The following is a 25,635-nucleotide window of genomic DNA, read 5'->3' on the forward strand; positions in this document are numbered from 1 at the left end:
TGCTGTGTTATGAGGGATAAAGCACATTACATATGATCCTAGTCCAAGGCTGCAATAATGGGATTTATTTGTATTCATTTGGGTTGTGAGTTTTGACACGGCACAACTACACAATATTAGAAAATTGAAGAGAATAAATTTAAAACTTGAAAATTACTTACAGATATGCTTTTTAATATATGTGTTGCCTTGTTTAGATGACTTGAGATGAGTTCTGGGTCAAAAGCGGAGATCAAAAGTGAAGGCAAAAAAATTAAAACATCTAGCTGCCTCACTATCCCGCAGGATTTCCCCACTCCTTTTTAGTTCCTTCTTCAGACTAAATGTAGGTGAAACTGGGGGCCCGCAGCTCGGCCCGGTCGCACACGGGATTTATGGAAGCCATAATTAATCCATATATGGTCATAGACAGTTAGCGCCACGCCCAGAACACCTCCTCTCTTTGCGGGCTTGCTGTGTCCTGTGGTTGCCCTGCCCCGCTGCCAGGAAGTTCAGGAACTCGGTCACCGCCCCAGCACCCCCCACCGCCCCCTCCCTCCGCTTCATCCATTGTTGGGCAATAATCTGCGACATCGAATACGATCTTGACCGAAACTTTCCAGGTAAAGTCACTGCTGAGTATCGTTCGTGTCGCTTTCGTATTTATTCCCCCCTTTTTTCCCGAGAGGAAGTACCTTGTGGGTTTGGGAGCACAACTACACCGAGTCAGCGAAGGGGAGGGAAAGAGTAAAAACTTTTGAGGCAAGGAACTCCGTAATTCCCATTCCTCCATTTTGAACTTTTAAACTACAGTTTCGTAGCGGATTCTTCTCGGTAAGTTTACAGCGTCGTCTCACGTCTACCTCAATACGTGGAATAGTTCGCCGGAAAGCGAAATAACGCGACCGTTTTAAGTTTTTCGCCGTTTAAAGTTGGCTAATGGAGCTGCCGTTAATGTTTGTTTGTGTCGGCTAGCATTAGCATTAGCAAGGTGCAGTGTTTGGCACACTGTACGTTAGCAGGTAACGTTAACGTGAAGCTAAATTGGCTCAAGCCTCGACAACGAGCCTTTTAATAAACACGCCTGTTTGAATTCGGTTAGTTTGGTCAACATCGACTTTAAAGTCTACATATCCGCAGCAGTTATAGTGTCAAGTAGGTTGACGACACTTTAGTTGGGCGAAACCAACGTTAATGTAGGTAAAGTTAGCTAACATCACAACAGGTGAAACTTAAGCTGCTTAACGTGAGTGTTAGCGCCTAAGCTAAGCGCTCGACCCACCCTGTTTTTCACCCACTAGTAATTAGGCTTCTGTTAAACGTGTTGTTGTTTAGAGCTTTTCTTTTTTTATTATAAAATACACAATCTTGTTGTTGTCTCTTCGTCCAACTGGTTTGACGCTTATTCACTGAGATACTTTACGTTGTTTCATGCAAATCACGTACAAGTAAACCAGATAGCGTTGGTTTCATTCGCCTAGATTTTGAGATAACTGTCTCTGAGACTTCGCCTGCCACACCCATACAGAGAAGGTGAACAGAATTAGACCTGAGCTGCCCTCAGTTACTCAGAATAATTCAAAACAAGATTTAAATGCGGCCATTTCTTCAGTAGAAGCACTTTTCGACATTACCCACACACCTCCAGCAAATAACATAGATACCACCAGGGAACATATGTTTAGGTGATTTGTGTGAAGTAAACTTTTTGAATTTTAGTGGATGAGAACTCTTGTAAAACCTCGATAAGAAATTGTAGATTACAGCCTCTGTTAGTAGTAGGGAAGGACTTTAATATGTTTTGTCCACAGTAATAAAACAAGTTACAAGTCTGCCAGACATTCTGCATCCATCCATATTGGCTGACTTTTGTGGATTAAGAGTTAAAAGGGACCCTAGATAACAAGCATACCCCATCGCAATGCAAACGGTTGTTTGTAGGCAAAATTAAAAGCATACCCACTGGATAAATAGCTGTTCAATACTCATATTATTAACATTAGGGTTTCATCATTCAAATGTTCTCCTGGTGTTTTTAATATTTTAGTTTCTTTGTCGACTGTACCACATTCTTCTCATTATACAGCTGACCAACTTTTTAGTTGACGCCCCTCGGCGCAGAGGGCTTGCTGATTATCCCTGCCCCTCCATGTTAGATAGCTAATCAATGGTGGTGCAGTCGCTGCCTGAAAAGAGAAATCGAAATTGGGCCACAGCGTTACTGTTCTCTGCCTTTGGCAGTCATCCTGTGAGGGATGAAACATTGCTGTCTCAAAGAAGGACCTTCATAGTTCAACCTAACTTTAAACTAGTCTGAAAATCATAAAGGAACCTTCATCTAGTGCGCAAACATCTCCCTTTTTTCTCCTTTCAAAATAAAAGCCGACCCTCTATACCATGCAGCCACTTTCATCTCGGGTAGATGTAGGTATTCAGTGTTTTGGGAGACAAAATATTCACGTTTGGTGCAGTGGAAATATTGTTTCATCATTGCATCTGAAGAATGAAATTGACTCATCTGTTTCAACCTATTTTCTGACTTTTTTTTTTATCGCCAGAATTCCAGACACCATGACAAACATCAACACAGCTAACATCAACACAGCTAACATCAACTTTAAATGGGACCCAAAGAGTCTAGAGATTCGTACTCTGGCAGTGGAGAGGCTGCTGGAGCCCCTGGTCACACAGGTAATGTAAACACTACGTGAATTTTTATTTTGAATAATAGGACAGGCTCAGATAGCTCAGAGGGGGAATGGCTGCAGGGTAATGGTTACAAAAAAATGCTTTAAAAGACGACCACTTAAATGTGATGCATAAAGATTAGTTGATATTAATTGCATAAAACAGAGCTATATTTCTCACGGCTATATTCTTTCGTACAATCGCAGTAAAATGTTATATACTGTTATTTTTCCATCCTTGACACAGGTCACCACTTTGGTAAACTCCAGCAACAAAGGCCCATCTAACAAGAAGAAAGGTCGCTCCAAGAAGGCTCATGTTTTGGCAGCATCTGTGGAGAATGCTACCCAAAACTTCCTGGATAAAGGAGAGAAGATTGCAAAGGAGAGTCAGTTCCTTAAGGATGAGCTTACTGCTGCTGTGGAAGATGTCCGCAAGCAAGGTATATTGAAATGCATATTGCAACAGCGTGTGGTTTCCAGCTTGTACAGAGTGCTTTTTAAGATAGGAGGGTTGATAAATAAATCATAAGCTATGTACATATCATCTGCCCCAGTGGAAGACCTTGAAATAAGAATATGCTTTGAGCCTGATAGATTTCTTTTTGCCATGAGGTACTCTGGGAGCCCATTAATAGAGACTTTTCATTTAAGCATGTCATTACCTTGCCTTCTCCCAGGATCCAATTTAACCATGTTTCCCCCAGGACTGTGTGTTCTTGTAGCCCAGGTTAAGGTTGCTCAGGAGGCATTTGTACTGAAACATCACAAAACTCACTCTTTTCAGTCATGACTATTGTGTGATGTTTTTGTCTTTTGTGTTCTTCTATGGTGAAAAGTGAGATATGGATAATTGAACACTTACGTTTAAACGATTAGAGAGAGAGAAAAAAGCCCCCCTACCACTGCAGTCATTTTCATAAACACACACACACACACACTTGGCAGTGCACCAACTTGTTGCTCTTACTAACAATATGAGCTCTCTGTTTGATGAATGTTAGGTTGAAAACGGTTTGTCAACTGAGCCCCGCCTTCCTCTACCAGGGAGGAGAGGAAGGACTGATGCTCACTGATATTTGTGTTTTTTATTCATTCTAAACGGCACTCACTATTGTTATATTATTTATTATTAATATTTAATAATATATTTGTTTTCTCTATTTTTTTTCAACCACATTGTCCAGTCCTGCCCTTTTATTACTTGGTCCTACAATATAATTCCAGTATAGTCATCCTAGTATTGTATAAACCTGCCTTTTATGTGAGTGGTGTCTCACCTTTGATAGACCATCGTCAGCAGCGGGAGCATGGAAGCTTGATTTACTTGTGTAAGCTCATTCACACTAGTGGTAAAAATGGTTCTTCCCTTGATCTTTGTGTCAGCCTGTGAGACGTATTAGTATAAAGCCTCTGCATCTACAGTTGTTTGTACCGTCACAAACCGGGTTACACGACCATGAGAAAAGAGGGAGATGCACACAACCAAGCCAATTAACAATCAGTCCTTCATCGTGTCCTCTGTCCTTCCTCCCTCCTTCCCCCACTGATGTGTCTCACTGCCTGCAGGTATCGCTGGTAGAGGGACGAGGGGCTGCATTGTCTCAACCAGCGACACATTTTACATGCATTTTAAGATGCATGGTAAAGCTAAACTAAAAATTTGAGTAGAGATGGAAGGATTTTATTTTAGCTTGTTTATAACCTTTCACGTTTAGCTGAGCTAGCACACTGTACTTGTGTAAAACAGCACAGGTGGATCAGAGAATGCCAATAAGTCGAAATATCCCTTTCCTACATGTTTAGGCTTTAACAGTTAATGATTGGCTTTTTTTATCGCTTTATTGCAGTTAGAGCAACCAGCGTAGTTGTTGTAGTTATCTTCACTTTACTTGGTTCCCTTCACTGTCTCCACTACAACTTGGCTGCTGCTGTTTGCTGACTTCACTCCATGTTTGTGTGCGTGCAGCTTTAGGAGCTCAGCCCTGACAGCAGAGGAGATGCACGCTGCAGCCTATTACATTACATCTAAAAGTAAAAAAAACTGATCTTTGGAGCATATTAATACTCTGGTCTTTAATTATTTGCCCATTTACTCCTGGGTTTGAAACCCATCCCTAACCTTTCTTTTTTATATCTAATGTAGATTATTGACGCAGCGTTGTGGGAATTTGTGTGGCATTCTGTGAAGGTTATCTGTCGTGTTGTCAAATGGAGTACCGGTTAGTTGTGTGACAGAATGGAAAAACTTGTACATTTCGAGACCAGTATCTACCATCAAATTCCCAGCCCAATTAAATTACAATTTGGCTTGCGACGGCAGATTCCATCATCTAACAACAACACTTTCAAGTCTCATTCATTCCTCTCGGCTCCAGATATCTGACTGTCTTTTGACACACTAGCAGAGCATGGAGACCAGGGAGCTATGACTTGCGGGTGCTGTTATCACCTTGTGAAGCGACATCTGTGTCACTGTGTCTTTTCTCCCCAGATGCCCAGCGAGTTAGATGTCCCCCTGCTCGAGCTCCGCTCTGAGTAGATGGGAGGTAGATGACATGTCACTCGGTGGCCTGTGCAGTGCTCAGTGCCCAGGAATGTTACTGTAGTTGTGGTAAGCTGTCACTGGGCTGGAATTCACTGACTGTTGTTAGCTGGTGCCTAGGCCTGGCTGTCAGCTATGCCATGCTGCTCAGTGGAGCGTGCCTGGACTGATAATACGGCTATTGAGTAGAGTAACCCCCCCCCCCCGGATTCAGAAAGCATTTTCCACCCAGCTGTGGCTAACCAGCTGTTTTAAATGGGAGGGAAACAAATCTGACATGATTATTAAGACTGACGTGCATACAGTGCATGTTGAAGTGGCTAGTGGATAAAGTTTTTATTTAATTTTTTCTGAAATTATTTAAATTAGGCGGATGTTTATCTGCGATTTATTTTATACTCCACATGCATCACCAAAACCAGTAGACCGTTCTTACCCTCTTTTCAAGACTTTTTCTTTACACTGCCGCTCTGTATGCTCTTGTCCTTGTCCACTGTATCTTGCCCTTCCCTCCCCGTCTGTGTCTTTGTTGTTCTGTTTGGTGGGCTTATTGTGTGATATACATTTTAATCATTTCATCATGCACTTGGTTGGCCGCAGGTGAACGTTAGATGGATGGAAGTTTATTAAAGGAGCACTGATCTCTATCTGCCCCCTGAAAATGGCCTTATTGATTTTGTTCACAGGGGGGAATAACAGCCCGAAGGTGCGGACTGTGTTTGAGGTCCGTGTTGTTGATCATTTGCACAAACTGCTTTAGCTCCCCGTCCGGGTAAAATGATCAGAATCTGTGAGACTCTGTTCTACAGGTTTGATAGTGCAACTTTTATCTCTTCAAATCATTGCTTTGCTGAATTTGGAAATAAATTGTGAAATGCTTGTTTGAAAATACAATTTATTTAGTCGAATAGTGATGGCTGATTAGTTGATTAATTGGCAATTTTTTAGAATCTGTCAGCTGTGTTTTTAAGTTTGTCTGTCTGATGGACTAGACATGCTTCAGTGTGTCTGAATGAAGCTGTCGATGCTGGCTCTGTAACAAAGCGTCTTTTTAAGCTTCAGGTCTATTATCTTTAAACTTGTTCAGGTCACTATCTTGATTTTGTACTTCGCTGTGAACAGTGTCAAAACTCTCCTGAGCATTTTGCGCAGCAGTATTGTGACTCAACAGATCTACTGTGGAAGCTTCTATCTCTGTTTGCTTATTTGTTCTTTTTAGTAGTTCAAGTGTCTTCAAAATACTTGACCAATGATGACCAAAATAGAAATTTGAAGCAAGCGTACCTAATGTACTGTAGAGGAAATTGTTGTACCGTGGCATTAATGGGGAATCAGACTGGCGCTAGAAAAGCAATCAAATGCTTTTAAAACATCAATGAGGACTGCGTTTTACGAGATAGCAATAGAAAAGTCCAAGAGTTGGTTGTTTGAGTAACAATGTGATGTTTACTGAGTTTCTGTCATCTGTAGGTGATTGGATGGGCAACACTGCAACTGCATTTGTTTTTCTCTTCTTGGTAGCAGTGCTTGCCACAGATCTAAACCCTGATTGTTGAGTAAGTGACTATCGAGGTTCAGTAAGTAATTGTTAAAGTGCATATATTGAACTGAAGGTGCTAGTGGGCATGCATGATGCTGGCGTTAGCAACGGTTGGGGGGCTGTGTGTATTAGCACTACAAGCAACATTAATCAGGGTTTCTTACAGGTTGTCAGTTTACCTACACTCAGGAGGGGGGATGCTGATGGCTTGTTATTGATGTTTCAATTACTAAGCCTAGTAGCAGTCCAGTCTAGTCTGTAACACCGCAACATTAGCTAATACATACTGATCAGAGAGGTTGCATTTTTGACATTTTTGTCTCCCTTTTGTAACTACTGTTTCTCATTGACACGAAGGGGCACATATTTAATGTGTCAAACAATAAATCGTTATTAATGAAGGCTTTATTACCCATAACCATCTTTATGTAATGTCATGTCCTGTAATGAGTGGAGGAAAAAAGTTCAAATTACAACTTTATTCTTCACCTGCAATCATTTTTATAGATTGCATTTTTATATTCACTATTTGATACACAAAATAAGTAATGACAGACTACTTAATCTTGTAATATATCAGATATTCTAGCCTGGGGGTGGATGACTAGCTTGGCTTGATCATGATATTCTCATGAAGGCCAAGAGCAAATGCATAAACTTGGTAATTGTCATTATCTAAAGACAGACCAGTTTTCAAACCCCAATTTCCACAGCAAATGGTTACAATCAGTTAGATTTTTACCACGGCATGAATGCATGTCGCATGCTTGAATCTATCCAAGACAGGAGATAGATTCGAACACAGATAAACAGGAGCACATTTGCCTTAGATGCTGCAAATTATGTCTGCTCAAGTCAAAAAATGTTCCTACCCGAGTGAAAATATGTAGTTATTCTGAGTTGCATGACTCAATGAATGTTAAGGAGACGTGGGGGCAGCAAAGAAATGCCTCGAGAAAAATAAGAGAAACTGGAGTTCCCGATACATTTGGAAATCAATCTGTCTGAGCTGTCACACATATAGTTGCATTATGTTCTCACAGCAAATATCAGCTTGGGGGACTCATCCATTGACTGCATGCAGCCAGATCACATGGAAAACAATCCAGAGGTCAAAGCCAAAAAGTCACTTAACATTGCATCTAAATAAAGCTTCCTTGTTATCTTGCTAGAGTACACTGACACTTGAATGAAATGATGATTGACCAAAAAAAAAAACCACGGCACTCTGCTCTCCTCTTCATAGGCAGTTTATAATATTTCGTTGATATTGTGACAATTCGATTGATTGGGAAATAAATGATTGTATTTACATTTAAATGGCTGCTTTGATTAGAAGAATATGTTGGAATTGGTAGTCATAAATATGTATTGTAAGCTGGCATTTGATCAGTGCATTGCAGGTTTTGAACACATAAACCATATCTATTGATTGATCAATGACCCCAGTCTGTATGTTAGCTATGATTGGCTAATATATGCCTGTTAGGCTGTCGATTTTGTTCGACTGTGTTGACTTTTCATTGCACCTCTATTGAGACTGACCCGCTGAATTTAGTTTGAAGTAGTGTTTTTCCAGCTGTACCTATTCATACAAAAGTGGACAAGATAAATACTGGTCTTATTTCACTTTGGATCTCCAATACAGACATGGGTGTTGTAAGTTTGAATTTGGCTGTGCCTCCGCTGAAGTAAACTATTTACGGATTTACTGTCTTGTTCATAATGTGAGCTTACAAAGTCTATTTGTGTGCTCAGTCAACTGTGCAGGCCCAACCAATGTAGGACAAAGCATGGCGCTGGACAAACCAGACAGTGAGCCCTTTGTTGTGGCTTTGACCTCCTTTTTTTTCTTTTTTTCTTTTTTTTAAAGAGTGTGTGCAAGCAGGAATTATTACTAAACATGGAAGAGGTGTGTGTGTCTGTGTGAGTCTTTGTTGCTCTGTGTGACATGTACTCTAAATAGGCAGGGGAAATGCGTCGGACTCATTCTCCTCTCACTTCTCTTCTCTCAAATGAAGACTTTTACGTAATTAACTTGTAGCCTTAAATCACTTGTCACAAGGGCTATGACTTCTCTCAGACTTCTGCTATCAGCTCCTACTAATACTAGAACTACTTAGATGGTTTTATACATGAAGAATGATTTAATGATTAGTAAAGGAAGACGGTTCATTGCATTGGAAAAAAATATTCAATTTAAGATTGAAATATAGCTTTTGTGTGCCATTTTCTCATATCACAACCTGTTGGGTAGGCACATGCTTAAATAATGAAATATTAACAGCTTCATAGTAAGATATTTATTCTTTCATTGCAACAGATGTGAATACTATTTCCTTTTCACTGACATCCAGGGGTGAAATACAAGCACTTTGACAGAGCAGTTTTCAACAGTTGCTGGTTCAAATGTCTTGCTTTTGAACCAGTTTTCGTTTGAAGTTTCATTTTAAACTTTGAAGTTACAGCAGATGTTTTGTTTGTCACTCTTTCTCAGGTGAATCGATGCGACAGGCTTCTGGAGAATTTGCAGAAGACCCTTGCTCATCTGTGAAGAGGGGCAATATGGTTCGAGCTGCCAGAGCCCTCCTGTCGGCAGTCACGCATCTGTTGGTGCTGGCAGACATGTCTGATGTGTACAAACTTCTCCTGCAGCTTAAACTGGTGAGATGATTACATACTTCTTGATATTATACATTACTAACAGGCTCAGTTATAATTTCATAAAATATATATATACCCGAGTCATACTGTATCTGGCCTGCAACAGCATCAATTGATAACTTATTTCAGCAATGAAATTGCAAGGTAATGCGTATACTCCAACCTGATATTATTGAAGACCACATTAAGGCATTTATTTCATTAAATAATTTACGAGTTTGATTAATTCTTTTTTTTTAATCATGATTAAATAACTAAAATTCAGAATTTCTCTTCAGTGAATCTATTTAATTTTGGATGCCATTCCAAATTGATTTTTTACCCTCTTGCAACATAAGATGACTGGCAAATTATAATCACGGCTTGATTGGTTGGCTCTATTTAATTGCCATTTTGAAAATTGCTCTTTGAAATATAGTTGTTTTCAGCCCTAGCTCCCACCTGGACATTATAAAACGGTTCAAACATTTTCCTAACGAGTTATATTTCATGAGTTAGGCCTATAGCTTGATATTTTCCAAATTGATCATGCAATCTGTTTAAAACTTGCAGTGTAACTGTGTTTCCTGTGTATTGTCTAACTATTTCCCCGTGCCCGGTTTAGGTGGAGGAAAATCTTGTGAAAGTGCGTAATGCAGGAACAGAGCAAGACCTTGGGATCCAATATAAGGCCTTGAAACCAGAGGTGGACAAGCTGAACATCATGGCTGCCAAAAGACAGCAGGTAATTTACAGTTATCAAAGAGAAGAGGTGAAATTGTGGGAGAAGAGGAGCCTGATGGATTTAATTGGGTTGGGAGGTTTTAGGTACCTGAATGGGTATTAATGGTCTTGTCAGTCGTAACAAAATGTGCCCTCCAGCCCACCTAGCAAAGGGTAAGTTTAAAAAAAAAAATAGACAGGCAGGGAATAGGCAAGAAGAAGAGTGCCTCATGCTTTAGCCGGACGATTAGATGCAGTAAGCATGAACAATCTTCTTATTACCAATTGCAGTGAAGTGGGCCAGGAGTGCAAGAAAAGAGCACAAAGGCTTGACTCTAAATGTGTCATAAACCCATTTCCTTGTGATGAGAAATGGCACGTCGTCTTTCTTTTCCACTACGGTAGAAATGATGGCCAACAGTAAAGTGCGTTTCATGATGCATTTTCTAGATGAAACAACTCGATATGGTGCAGATCCACGAGTTGTGCACACGCTTGTTAATTACTGGAAATAAACAACACTGCATGGTATTTAAATATACGTATACTTTTCAACATTATTTCTCAGGATTATCAAGAAACTAATGGCAAAGGATGTTATATTTTTTAGTAATATTTTTTAACATATCCTTAATGCTGGCCTGTGGTAATACTACAAGTTTTATGCAATGCTGCCACCAACAAAGGGAACTTCTAATTATATTATACTGGTAATTTTGGCATTTCTCCATGTTAACAATGAAAACATTAAAATAGGAACCTTGATTGGAAGTGAAAACTACTGAATTGCTACAGTTAAGTTGCAAAAAAGTTGAAGCAGCTTCATGCTTCAAGAGCACTTAAACAGTATCTCTAAATGCAAAATCCACCCCAAGAGTAGGCAATTCTTGTTCACCATATCAACCCACTTTTTAAATGGAAATCTTGCCAAAATGATCACTGATTATCTCTTGAGGAAATTGCTTTTACTTGTAATTGCACTCTTTTAATGGATAGCAAAATATGTTTAACCAAAGTGAATGCAGGAAGTAATGGGGCTTAAAGACTTCTTTTTCTCAAGTAATAGTGGAAAAAAACCCTGGGAGTATTCCATTTGGAGGGGGGGGGGCGTTTTTCATTTTGTGTATGCAAGCTGTTTTTTTTATGCCATAAATATATGCCAGTGATCACTATCTCCTCTCCTCTCTTCCATGAAGATGTATTTGCAATGTAATGCTGAGGTCTGACTAGCAACGCATTAATTTGCAGAGGCATATTATAATGGCCTGATTATGACTGTGTTGTGTTACTGCAGGGGACAGAAATAAATCTGGGTCATCCAGAACAAACTCTGTCACACTTAGTGTCTCCATAAGGGCATGACAGGCCCATTTTGAATCTAAAGTACATTACCACCCAGCCCCATGTAAGTATTCCAACCTCTGGTTTAACCCTCTATTTCTTTTCTTTTCTACTTTTCGTCACATTGTGTTAGGAGCTAAAGGACGTCCACCACAAGGACCAAATGGCTGCTGCTCGAGGGGTGCTTCAGAGGAACATCCCCATGCTGTACACAGCGTCTCGTGCCTGCCTCCAGCACCCTGACGTGGCAGCCTACAAGGCTAACCGTGACCTGATCTACAAGCAGCTGCAGCATGCCGTCTCCGGCATCTCCAATGCCGCTCAGGCCACTGCCTCTGAGGACTCAGCACTTAGTCACCCAGCAGGGGGTGGAGAGCTCGCCTACGCCCTCAACAATTTTGATGTAAGTCAAATGAATGTCTTACATTTGCCTTATTTCGGAAGTCTAGCTAGACATTTAGGTATCTGCCAGAATAATGAAAACATGAACTTTAGTTATTTATTTTACCCTGTAACAGTATGCCTCAGTTCCAATGGTATGATGAAACTAATTATTGACAGAGATGGATGAGGGCTTGTTCAGAAGGGTTATAGTCGGGTCACGTTTTCAGTTTATAGGACTAACCCAACTGAATCATAAGATGACCAAAACCCTTAAAGGGCTTGCGGTCGAGGTGGAAATTAGGACGAGATACGTGGACAAATTGGGACATGGCTTTGGGGTACATTGAGTATGTTTTTGAGTCACTGTTACTTCATTCCTTGATCTTAACTCTCAAATGAAGGGTATTTGTATAGCTCTAGATTTTTAAAATGACACATGTACTTATAAATATATCTTTTAAATAACTTGTGCAGATCACTTATCTTCTACTGAGCTTTGCTCTACTTTTGCTAGGTTGTTTGTAGAGAATAAAGCTGAAGCATATTCTAGATTAAGTTATTGGGAAAAGAAACTGAAATAGTACCATAATATCTTAATTTGGGGGAAGAGTGAAAAAATGCAACATATGGTCTTAATTGTGACGTTTAGTACAGAGGAATCCTAATCTACTAAAAACACTTTCCATGTTGCTGTCTAGTCCCTCGTATATTCATCCTTAAAACCTTTATATCTCTGAAACTCACACTCTGAAACAACATCAAAATAGCTCCTGGATAAAATATTGAGCTAATCAGGTTAATGCTGCCTGGTGTGATAAATGCAAAGATGATTAACCTGATTTGTTTTTATATTACCACGTCTGACTTCCATCAGACTTGCCAAGTACCTTTTTATTTAAAGGAGATTTGTTTACATTCAGACAGGTTTCAAAAACATCGAACAGATCCACATGACATATTAAATCTTGTTCAATGACGTCTGTAAGAGTGCAGCATTTCATCGTGCCCTCTCTGTCACCAGACACATCACTCATCTCGTGTTGATCAGCGATTTAGTCATTTAGCAAGTAGCAGTGTGTAACTTGATGCGTTAATCCTGCAGTGACATTGTTTATCCACATGATTGATGCTATTTGCATACTCATGTATTACCAGCCCATGGCCATATGACGCACCATTTAATTAATTACTCATGACCTTTTGCATGCATCTTAAGGGTGTTTATTGCAAACCAAGAGATTTCGTTTGGTGAACCATGGGATGCAAATTGGTATTTGTGTGATGTAGACAAGAGGAGAAAACCTTTGTAGTAAATAGATGCTTATAATAATTACTTAATGATACGATCTCAAGCAATTAACCGGATGCCCAGTTTCACACGTGTAATTTACATTTACATGTGTTATTCCTCTGTGCACATTGACGACATGACTTGTGCTAGGATCTATGTTACTGTCATGTTCCAGACAGTGGTGCAAAGCATACTTTTTTATTCCACAAGGAACACGCTTGAGATACATTATCTGGCCAAAATGGCAGCTCAAGATGGGTATGGCATGGTCGCTTGCTTAAGTTACATGCCCATGTGCTTTACTCTGTTTCTGTCAGTAAAAATCCATAGGCCCACCTTTCATATCCATTTTCTATTTGACTCCGTAGCTCTTAGCAAGACTAATGAAAAATGTACTTCAGCCAAGCTTGTTTTAAGTAGTAAATGTGGTATTAGGCATCCTTTTATCAAGTAAGCATTTCATTCCAAAGTAGTCTCAGCAGTGAGTGTATATAAAAGCATGCCATTTTGGCTTGAATTGTATTTGTAATGGAATAGTACCCAGCTGGTTAGAGGGAAAAAAAGATTGTGCACTTTATTGCAATTAGCTTTACTCGCTAGATACTCCTGTTACATTATTTGAAATAGAAATTTGCAGGATTTTGTATTCAGGATTGGGCTTGTGGCCGTCCATTTGGGCTGAGCGGATGTTGGTCATAGAAATTTATGTTACGCATAAACTATAAAAGCATTTCTCTCTGACAGACGGTATGCCAAACAATTCATCTACATAAAACAAGTGTCAACCTTTCAGTCTCTCAGATCTGTTGCCTCAGTGATTATTTTACAAGTAGCAATGCAGAAAGTCACTGCTGAAAAACTCATATGCAGGCTTTTTTCCAGACTAGCTGCTTTCTGATGCCCAATTCCAAGTGTGAGGCAAAATTAGCAAATGAGTCAACCCCCCACCCCCACCCCACCCACAATTCTCTGTCTCTCGCCCTCTCTTTCTGAATCCTTCTCACTGTCTCTCTCGTGTGCCTGTTACCATGGTGATATGCCACGCAAGCAGAGGAGGTCAGATGAGACTGTGTGGAGGGGGCTGAAGGTAGCTGAGGGTGGGTTGCTGAATAAACCACAATTCTAACAGATGAGTTGTTTAATATTTTGGGGCAATCAAAATTGCGTAGACTGTTTTTGTCACATGGGAATTGGCTTTCTTTCTTTAGCTGCGTCATGGTGACCTTAACCACTGCAGTGCCTTTCCAGCATTTCAACTAGTTGCCTCCCTCAACAGCCTTACCCCTGTTAAATCAGACATGTTAGTGTTTTCTCTCATCCTGCAGATATAAAAGAGAGCACAGTGTTTTACTCCAGCGCTCCTGTTCCACTCAAAAGAAAGGTAGCCAAGGCTATAAAGTCAAAATCCTTTCACAAAAACATACATATTCAAAGGCACATCTGTTGCTTGAAAATTGATCCTGTAGTCTACATTGCAGGCATGGTAGAGCTGCTGTCTTCTTGATTCATTTATCACATCCTCGGAAGTCTGTTGCTGTTTTACCATTCCGGGTTGCAGTTATGAAAGTGATAAATAGCCTTTTGAAGCTGCATTCATCTTCAATATTTCAAAAAAACTCCATCAGCAGCATCAGTCTTAAAGACGATATGGGGGCAAAAGATTCTTCACCAATGCTAACTTTTGCAAGTTTTGTTTGGATAAACCATTGGCTTTTTGTCTGTGTAACGGATAGAAAGATGTCAGTACTCTATCCAATATGCACAAGCCAGTCAAATAGTTTTTTCAGTTCAGTATGTACATTTCATTAAAACAGAGTGAACTTTGAAGGTTAAAGTACTTCTCAGACCTGCATTATTCATGCTCTTTTGACTCGAGAATTTCACTTCAAACATGTTTTGTTCCTTTTCAATTGGTTCATCAGGGTGAGTGGAAGGCCATTTGGATAAATAAGACATATCCTTGGTTAAGTGTATAGAATGCAGTTTTCTTTTCCCTTGACATGTTGCTGTATTTCACTGCTAGCATGTTATAGCTATAATATCCCATGATATTCTATGGGAGTAAGGGAATTTGTGTTTCAGGTAATTTTTTTTCTTAATTTTAAGTTAATTTACCCACACTGGACTGGTTCACTTTCTGATCACAGAAATGTAAAAAAAAAAAACGGTATTTCAGCACTACTGGAATTGTTAGCCCATGCACAGTTTAGATATGCAGTATGTAATATTTGGCTTATTTTAAACTAAAATTCTGCCCATATATATGACATATTGCACTTCCATTCGGTTTTCTAGCCACCCTGTCAGTATGTCAAATCAGCCCTTCCCTTGCCTGCCAGATGTCTCTCTTGAGGCATGTAGATGGAGCGATCAGTGATGACTTTTAGCATTTTTTGTTCCCTGTGTAATTTCCCCTCTGACCCTTTCCTTACAGAAACAAATCATTGTGGATCCCCTGGCGTTTAGCGAGGAGCGCTTCCGTCCCTCCCTGGAGGAGCGTCTTGAGAGCATCATCAGTGGTGCTGCCCTCATGGCCGACTCTTCTTGTACACGTGATGACCGCCGGGAGCGCATCGTGGCCGAATGCAATTCTGTGCGCCAGGCTCTTCAAGACCTTCTGTCTGAGTACATGGGCAATGTAAGTGTCTTACCTTTCCATTTCCTACCTGTAGCCCACACCCTTCTCTTACTTTGTATCTCATTCCTCAACACATTCAAAAATATCTTATAGTTTAAAACTTGCCTTTACTACACAGAACAATTTCTGATCTAAGACATACAAAAGTCTCAAAAATGAATGGTCTTAATTCGAGCCTAAATCAACTTAGAAAACACAATTAAGCATTACCTCTGTTAAAACTAATGCATACATATATTTAAGATGAAGTTGACTTGCTTTACAATCTAATTCTTAACAGATTCTCCTCCCCAGTGTTTACTTGTACAGTTATGCTTCCAACCAGTTACTTACCTCACATTTATTTAATGTGTTGAGTTAATGATATTTGTGAACAAAGCCCCTCTCTTTTATATTGGCACCATCCTGCCTATTTTCAAGTGTTGATTAACCAATGAATATCAACTCTGTCACTGTGCCTCAAAATGAATTCAATACAGAAGGCTGCAATCAACAGTGGCTCCTGGTAATCAGGTCTTGGTAGTTTACATTTAAATTGACTCGATGAAATTGAACTTGGGTCATTGTTAGATTGTACAATGCTCAAAAAGTAAAGAGCAAAAATAAAAATAAAGATGTCACTTGTGTGGTTTAGCAGAATATGGAGAGAGAAAAGTGGTTCCACTTGGGTCCATACTGCAGATGCAGGTTGGGATGTTGCTCGAATAAAAACTTTGTTTTTAAAATCAATATTAGTATTAAGATATTTTGTTAATTAAAAAATTACATTGATTTGTTTAGTACAGTGCAAAGTCAATACAAGCTGATAAAAATAAATGTTAACAGACAAAAATACTATACTTTAGGTTGGAGATAAATGATGTTATAGTTGGGCTTTGGGCTCTGCAAACTCCAGAAAAAGGAGATGCCGTTTGTATATACAGGAATTTAGAAGACGGTTTGCCTGGGAGGCTCACCTAAGGCTGGTTGACTTGTAGGCTATGTGATATGTGTGCTTTGTGATTGTGTTTTTATCTGGAGCAAGAGTTTGGTGGTTTTGATGTGGACTACTGGAGTGTTTGATCTAGTTGGAGTTGAAGCTGCAATGTGGTGCTGCTTGCTGTTGCTCCTGCTGTTGTAATTTTACAAAGTCAGTGAATACTGAGCATTGTCATTTCAAGTGTGTTATTTCTAGATACAATCCATGGATTTAAGGCACTTTCCTGAACAATGAGCCACATACATGCATCTCTGCTGGCCAGATCACAAATCTGATTACAATGTGTTATTGTTTTCCTGGGCTGCATGCAAATCAGGTTTTGGCCCTCCTCCAGTCCAGAGGGAGGGGTGATAAACCTGAAGGTGTTAAGTAACTGTGAAGAAGCCAGAAGGAGAACACCTCCTACAATTTAGCCTTTTCTTTACAATAACTGTTTAGCTAGCTCTGGCTAACAACCATCTAAACTTAACAAAAAACACACAAATCAATTATATTTATGAAATTTTACTGCTAGTGCAAAACAATAAACAGGATACAATATTATAAAGACTTAAAGTTATATGAAATGTACAATGCGATATGAAAAAAATCTATATACAAAAATGCGTTTCAATATGTAAGCTATTAAAGTTTCCATCTTTAAAGTGTACAATTGTGCAGGAAATTAGTAAATGGGTGTTTGGGCAATACTTGTGTTACCTTGTGCAAAAAGTGGAAGTAAATTCCTATTATGCTTTACTTAGTTATTTCTTTTTTTTACACATGGAATATCCTTAAAAATGATATTATCCGATTGTTTTAGAGTAAATCATTGACCACCAATATCCCAAAATTCACAAATGATGATGAGTCTGAATCCATCCTTCATTGTTAAATCCACTTAGATAGCAGTAAACATCTGCTGTTTGGTTGTAATTGTGTTTTTAATTGGGAACTTGTGTTTATGTTGAGGCAGACACTTTTCACCAACCCAGATAACAAGAGAACGCTGGATTTCGTTCTATTGTTTCAGTATTAGGCCTTTTGCTTCCCATCAGCACTTTTGCCTATTTATTCGCTGTAGAAAATGTGATTTTTGAATGAAGCCTGTTTGTAATCCGTTACTAGAGATTCCCCAAGAGATCATTTCGGTAGAACATCTTGCTGTGCTGAGGATTTGTTCAGGAAGAAGTGATGAAAATGAAATTATTGTAAATTGTTCCCTTTTCGGTTATTTTCCCATGTGCCCAATTCTTGGTCAGATTTGTCTTTTCTCTGTGTTTGGAAACTGCTGTTTTTAACCACTCCTGAATATCCTCCCTGTAACAGCAGGGTTTCAATGTGATTCAATTTACATATACCTTGTGATTGACCCTCTCTACCGTAGCTACCACACGAACAATGCAGTCAGCTACTAACATTACTTTAACACTTAGATGTAAAGTCCAACTTGAATTATGGGAGCTAACTTTCTGAACAGGTTCACATGGTAACTGCATAATGGTGTTTCTTAAATATGTATGGTTGCTATAACTATGCAGTTTTGAGGAAAAAAAGCTTTGTTTCGGTATGTTTAGGTAGTATTTTGTACCAGGCTGTTACAAGTTACAAACTCCTGTTTTTGTGTGTTTTTCACTGGACAGACAAAATGACAAGCAGTCAGATGTCATCTAAGTTTACCTATCCCTTTCTCTCAATACTGCCCTGTCCATGGCCAGGCATCACAGCCAGGCTTTGCTCACATTGCTCATCCAGAACACTGCCAGTTTATTTTAAGGTTCAGACAGTTCATGAAGCATCTCTGGGCTGCTTCAAAACAAGTTTTCTCCTTGACTGGACTCCTCCATGCCACTCATGTGGCCCTGTATGACTTACGAACTTGGTTCAACAGAGGAGCACATCTCATCACCGCAGTGATGATAAATAAACATGACAGGGGTTTGGCTACTCATTTGGCCAGATGAAGGGAACCAATTAGAAGTATGATATGTCTTTGTCCACCATGTGCATTTAATGGCCTCTTGGTTATAGTCTCTTACAACACTGGCTGACGTGTAGTTAGCATAGTGAGATAGCTGATGTCTCGACCTGGTCCCTTAAACCGATAGCAGACAGTGTGACGGGTAACCTGACTGTATGTGTGATTATGCTTTGCAGACGAATCAATCCTCAAGTTGTCTTGATGAGAATGTGTGTGCTCTTGTTCGACAGGAGAGCTGTAGAGGTGCGATGAAGTAAGCAATTCATGCAGTAAATGGAATGCCCTCCTTGACCAGAGTATACACTGAAGAGTTGTACTTAACACTGATTTGGCTGAATGTGTTTTGATGGCGATTTTGACCGCATATTATTCTGATAATCGTTGATGAGGCGGTGCAAGCCATTAAACAGTATGTTGCCATTACAGCATATGGCTTTACACTCACAGCTGAGGCTGTTGGATGGACTCCCAACTCGTTCTCTTTCTCTCTCCCATCCCTTCTGCTTCTTCAGGCCCTCCAGCTACAAAGTGTGTTTATCCCCCCTTCTCAAATTTTCTTCCTCTTTGAAAAACATTCTGTTGGACATTCGTACCTCACTATCTTTATAGTAAGGCATTTTAAGGATCGGAACTTGGTGCTCATTACTAAAAAATTGAATAATTTCAAAGTGTTATGCATTTTTTAAACCTAGAAATGATAAATAATTTCCAAGTATTGCATGACACAAAAGAGTAATTGGGGTGGGGGAATGCAAGTTTTATTTATTCATTTATTTTTTCAGAAGAGATCCAATTATATTTGTTGCCATTGCAGAAATAAGGCTATGTCAAGATCAGGATTAGATAAGACCACTGTTTTAAACGGAGAAGAAACTCTCACTGTCTCGCACATTCACACAGCTAGAGCTCGTCTTAAAGAAGACTAGCAGAGGACAAATTGATGAATGTCCATGGTTTACATAGAACAGGGACTAGACTAATAAAGCAATCAGTACAGTGGCCTAAAAAAATTTTTCCTACCCTATAGACTGGAACCCGGTGTTTATCAGTTAGTTAGTTCTTTTTAGCTCTAATTTTGTACTTTCCAAGCTGTGTATCATAAAGCACATTGCTTGGAGAAGTGGTGGTGCCCTTGGGTTAAAATGTTTTCAGGGAAAGGAAGGCTGAATTTGAGATTCGGGACACAACAATGTGACTAATGACCTGGGTTTTCAAAAAAGTGATTTTTCTATTCAAATAGTGTTTTTAATATGATATTTTTCCTGTGGATGCATGAACATTTAAACGTATAAATTCCTAACACTAGACCTGGCCACGTGAGGGACCTCAATTGAATCAAAACGTGCGAGGAGCTGCTTCACTGAAGGCACTGCCAAGCCTAAAGGCAGATGTCCAGTTGCATTTTGGATTAAAAAACTATGAAGACATAGACTGGCTGAACAAAAGCAAAGCCATATGTAAGATGTCTAGGATTGTTCTGTACTGTGTTGCCTGCTGTAGTGTTTAACTGCTTTTTGGTCAATTCTTCAAACAATATGTTTGATAATGCAGTAGATTCGAGGATACGAGAATATTTTTCATATCCAAGCAAAATTTGTATTGTAACTGAAATATACCTAATCAAACTGATATCGAACTGTCAATCGACTTGGGATCTTTTGATTCAGGAATCCAGTAGCGATCCCCAGTCTCAGTGGCAAATATCTAAATATATAGAACATATTATGTTGTTTTATTACTTGAACAAGACTCTGTGTTTTCTTTTTTTTCTCCAGTCGTGGAGTGGAATTTGTGTTCAGTGTTGTGATGATCATTTAACGTGACTAAAGCTTGTCTATTCAGCTAGTGAAGGGGCAAAGTCTGTGGGGGTAATGAAGCCTCAGCCCTGCCACATTGTGTGGCTTCAGTTATTCTATATTGTCATGACACTTTGGCATGGCACGTGTAATGTGTAACCGTTTCTGCCACTCTTTATTAATGATGCATCCCTGGTTCCCTGCATCTGTCAGGGTTTCACAGAAGATAATAATCCTATGTTGCCTTCACATATCGAGCTTATGAAATTTAAAATGTATAACTGGAAGTTATACATCAACATTGGACCTGCATGGAAATCATTTGCCTGACCACTGCAGGGGGACTGTCGCATCCCCCCTTCCTTGGCTTTCCCGTCTGTGTATCTCAATATAGTGCTTCTACTCTGAGCTCTTTTGCATTTCTCCTAGCTAAAGCCTCTTTTCCATTTTGTCAATCTTTTGGCAATATTTCTCTTCCCGTTTGTGTCCCTTTCTCTGTCGACAGCTCACTCTTTCCCCAACTCCCGCTGTCTTTCTGCCTTGGGCATCTTCAGCAAATTTTGCTTTAGCCCTATTTCTCTGTGCCTGCATAGTTGGCGATCATTTTATAAGCATTTTGAGTTAATTGGACCATGTACCATCTACCCTGCCTACCTGGACCTCTTATGAACTATGTTGTATTATCTAACGCTGAAAAGCATTGGGTTCAAGTTTAAAAAAACAACAACTGCACACCAAGTTTCCTCTGGCATTTGGTATGTTGTCAATATCAGAGGGTGAGGATTTAGTGTTCACTAATGTATGACAAAGTAGTGGCATGGTCCAGTGTATTTTTACCCATTCTTTAAAAAAAGAAGTGGAAGAAGGTTCAGATGGGCAAAACCAATGTGGGAGCAGTTCAATTTATCTAGTTGTAATCTCATCTAAATGCATAATTAAAACAAATTACACTTCACACAATGTAACAGGGAAAGATTTAGTGTCCCCAAGGCTTTTCGTATATTTACAGGCTCCATAAAACACTGGATTGTCAGTAACAGCCTGTCACTCAACGTTTCCCTGAGCTGGCCCTTGATCTTTTGCTGGTGAGGTCTAGGCTTAATTGACTTTGTTGGCAGGTAGATAAGATGCCCTTAAAAAAAAAAACAAGATAAAGAATGACATGGCCTTATATGTGGACATTTTGTGAGGTTACAACTGAACCCTTACCCTTTTCCCCTTTCACAGTATGGGTGAATGAACTTTTCCTATGGGAAACATACTTGCTGTTCTCATAAGCTTGTCTGTGGCTTTTGGCAATTGATGATTTTATTTGCAAATATGGCAACCTTTTTCTGTACAGGTTAATACATTTCTTCAAATTAGCATTTTATTGTTGGCCTGGCATGTTTTTTCTCTTTTGTTGAACAATTTCAGGCCCACTTTGTTGCCACCAAGTAAAGCTGCAGTACTGATTTCAAGCATGCAGTTTTCCTTCCATCCTAAAAAGCTCTGTTTTGGCCCTTGGGATTACTTAATTCCTTCAGATATCCCTTTTGTGCACGCAGATGTGATGCTGCAGTCTAATTCATATTGCATTCTTGTTTTGAATTGTTCTATTACGCCTAAAACTGAGGGAAAGTTGTTTTGAAGGTTATAAGGAAACCATTTGATTACTATTAAACTTTTCCAGTTTTACTACTGAATTTCAGCTACATATTGCAACTTTATTTCTTGTAAAGATGATTCTCAACAGTACATAAAGAAAACGAACACCTGACAACACAGAAATAAACGAAAACATATTTTTTGATAGAAAAGGCTTCATAATACATAGTAATATCTTTCTAGTAAATCAAGCCTGGAGATCACAACTCTGTTGTGTTGATCTTCCTATTTCAGATACATGTTTTAATTTCAGCGTCTTCCATATCCATGTAACCCTAACCCTATGTTCAGAGGTAAAATTATAATTCCACATTGCAATTGTTCAAAACCTAAGCTATAAAGGTGAAACTTAGATCTGAGCAGGATGTATTTTGATATATTTCTACCAAATATTTTTCAATGGCACAATAAAACTCAATGGCATGGGCATTAAGAATGATAACACTATATTTAGCATTAATGAGCATCTTTAAGCGTGTAAATGGCTCTATGGCTATAGCAATACAGTGAAGTATTCTTAAATTGATTGACTTTAACTTACAGTTACATTACACATAAAAGACGTAAGATTACTTGGGAAACAATATCATAATTTGATAACGTAATATATATTAGCAAATTTCCCATTTGTCTCACCCAGCGAGTTAACTAATGTGAGACCAGTTTAAAAGCTTATAACATACAGTAAAATGTTAAAGCTACAGTAATCTTCATTATATATCCAGGATGAAAACAGATTCAGCAGTGAAAGCAGGCTAAAAAGATTAAAAAATAGAAGCTAAAGCCTACAGATCAGTGTAAATGTGAAGCACCACATCACTGGGCCTTTGAGACAGAAGACCAACGCTGTTCCAGTAAAGCCACTTAGGTCTTAGTTCAATGTTAGAATTATGAAAAAACAAATATATACCTTAAGTATCCACCGTAGCATTGAAGTGCTCACACTAGTTCATTATATGCTAAAGTACTCTGCTAATATTAGCTCCACAGGTTTTCACGTAGAAATGTAACCTTTTAGAAAATTATATCTCCTTCCAACTTCTCCAGGTATCATCATTACACTTGCCCCAGACGCAATGTTTAACCAATGAAAACGAAGAAAGTCTCAAGCTATTACAAGGCTATAGAGCAAAGCCGTGTCGTAGTAATAATGAACCCAAACTCCCACTTGAATAAGTTGTCGCCTGTATTCTTCATGCTTTATTTCTCAGTTCTGTATATAGATTTATTATTGGAAAATAGAGACTGATGAGGGAACTGGTTTGTTGCAATAGTATTCCTCTGATGTGCGTTGAGCTCAAATTTGAACCCCTATTCAAGTTTGGTCAGTCAGTTCCTTAAGTAGTTTGAAAAGTGTCTCATGAGCGTCATAGGTAGGTAGGAGTCTGGGAATGGTACACAAGCTGCTCTTGATCTTTACTAGATGCCATATCAGTGACCCGTCTCACAAAATATGTATTTGAAGAGTAACTTTGCCTAACCAGATGCTGTTGGTGGTGGTTCTCTTCTCCAAATGCATCTATGTACAAATTAAATGTGGAAACAAAGTCATTTTCAGTGAAGAGACTACTTTGATACCAATATTAATATTGTGTGTGTGGGTAACATAAAATGAATGCTGTTGTTACAAATGCTGGGCTTCTATGACATTCCTGGTGGATATCATGCAGTTTCAGTTTGTTAAACTGGTGAAATACATGGACTTGTTTTGATCAAAATGCATAAGAGCTGCTCAGTTGGAAAGCCAAAGTTGCATTTGGGCGACTAGTGTTACACGGTGTACTGATACAAGATAAGTATCATAAAGTGCTCTTGTGAACGTCCTCAGCTTGTCGACAAAGTAGACTCACCAAGCAAATATGGCACTTAAGTACTGTAGCCAAGGGTTATGAATTGCGCCTATAAAGCTAATATAGTAATAACACAGAGTCTCCACTGTCGGAATCAAGACGGCAAACTCTTTATTGGTCCCACCATGTCAACGGCAGCGAAATACAGCCTCCGTTCTTACCTTTCACAATAAAAACCCTAGACATATACCCTGCTTATGAGAGGAAACTTAAATTCACTGAGGCAACTGAAAAACCCAGCTTACAGTGCTGTACATACTCATCTCTGCAAGGGTAACTTGGTAAAAGCAGCAGTGTGACATGTAAATGTGGACACATGAACGTGTTGCTGATGTAAATTAAGGGCCTCCTTTTCCATACCATCCACTGCCTTGCATTGACATCGTCAGTATATGTACATATATATATGTACATTATGTACAGATTTTCTTTTTAATTAATGAAAAAACTAATTGTTATTCTTCCTGATGTTTTAGGTTTTGTCATGGTATTTTTTCTCCATATTGAGGTACTTTAGATGGATACCATATCAAAGACATTATTTTGGTATTGTGTCAGCAGTGTGTGCTGGTAGTTTCTGCATTGTCTGCCTTCAGTACAAAACCGGCTTTTTAAAAAATCCACCTTGTTCTGAAAACCACACAGATAATGAATAATGTTATCTCTTGCTCTGGGTCATTTTTGTTTTTACTGGGTTGCTGAAATGATTTGCTATTCTGTAGCTGTTACTGTACTAGCCCTGGCAATACTTAAATATTGTTTGATTTGTTAAAACCTTTATTCAGTTGAATGAAGAAAAATATAATTGATCAATGTCAAATAATCAATTTTTATAAGATGCTACAGTTAATAATATTCGTTTACGCTATGACATTTTTCCCTATAGCTTATACAAGTCACCAAGGTTTCGTATCATTATCAATTATTCCCAAATATATATATATAAAAGAAAACTCTGTATTTCCACATTGTAATACACCAGAAAAGGACTAAACTGGAGCGTTAGCACTAGTGAACACCCTGTTGACTAGTGGGCACAAAATCCATAATCTTACATGACATTTTATGTCGAGGGTGATATGTCGGTGGCATCACTCAAATAATTGGCTTTTCATTGTATGACAAACGACCATTAACCACCAAGTTGTGTAGATATTAAATTTCAGTTATTTGATTATTTACCAAACAGAAATTCCTGAAAATGCTGAAATTCTGAAATGTGTGGCTTTAACGCTTTTCCTTTCCTTTCTTTATTTTGTTGCAATTTTTAAGACTTTACCTTGTAGAAATTTGGGTTGGGCATTTGTTGCCATTTGTCAACACCTGACAATAAACCAAGTAATTAAAAAAAAGAGAGAGAAATTAACTGATAAATAATTAAAATAATTAATAGTTGCGGCCCTCCATTGAAAGCCTCTTAGACACCATGCTCTAGAAGACTTAACCGTAAAATGCACAGATGTTTCTGCATTACCCATTATTCTTTTTGAATGCCTATATTCAACTGTAGAAACACTGCATCACTTTGCCTTAAAGCAGGGGTTTTCAAGCTTCTTCACATTGTGGATCCCAGAAACATGAGTTTTGCACAACAACATAATTGTTTTTTCCTTCTAATCGACCTGTAGGGTA

The 25,635-nt window shown here is 38.9% G+C and overlaps 1 protein-coding gene across 2 annotated transcripts in view; it reads left to right on the plus strand.

Moving 5' to 3' along the window:
- The first annotated feature begins 470 nt into the window (after nucleotides 1–470).
- ctnna1 (catenin (cadherin-associated protein), alpha 1) overlaps nucleotides 471–25,635 on the plus strand; it is a 69,847-nt gene continuing 44,682 nt past the window's right edge. Inside the window, exons 1-7 of one of the 2 annotated variants that reach the window (XM_084009066.1) lie at nucleotides 471–602; nucleotides 2,538–2,670; nucleotides 2,914–3,109; nucleotides 9,249–9,415; nucleotides 10,020–10,139; nucleotides 11,592–11,861; nucleotides 15,568–15,771. In XM_084009066.1, coding sequence (XP_083865192.1) covers nucleotides 2,551–2,670; nucleotides 2,914–3,109; nucleotides 9,249–9,415; nucleotides 10,020–10,139; nucleotides 11,592–11,861; nucleotides 15,568–15,771 — 1,077 coding nt within the window. In that variant the 5' untranslated portion in view covers nucleotides 471–602; nucleotides 2,538–2,550. Of the gene's footprint in view, nucleotides 603–664; nucleotides 814–2,537; nucleotides 2,671–2,913; nucleotides 3,110–9,248; nucleotides 9,416–10,019; nucleotides 10,140–11,591; nucleotides 11,862–15,567; nucleotides 15,772–25,635 lie in introns of those variants that run through there. The other variant, XM_084009067.1, reaches the window with a different exon arrangement.

The sequence above is a fragment of the Eutrigla gurnardus genome, assembly GCF_963514095.1.
Source record: "Eutrigla gurnardus genome assembly, chromosome: 5".
NCBI lineage: Eukaryota > Metazoa > Chordata > Actinopteri > Perciformes > Triglidae > Eutrigla > Eutrigla gurnardus.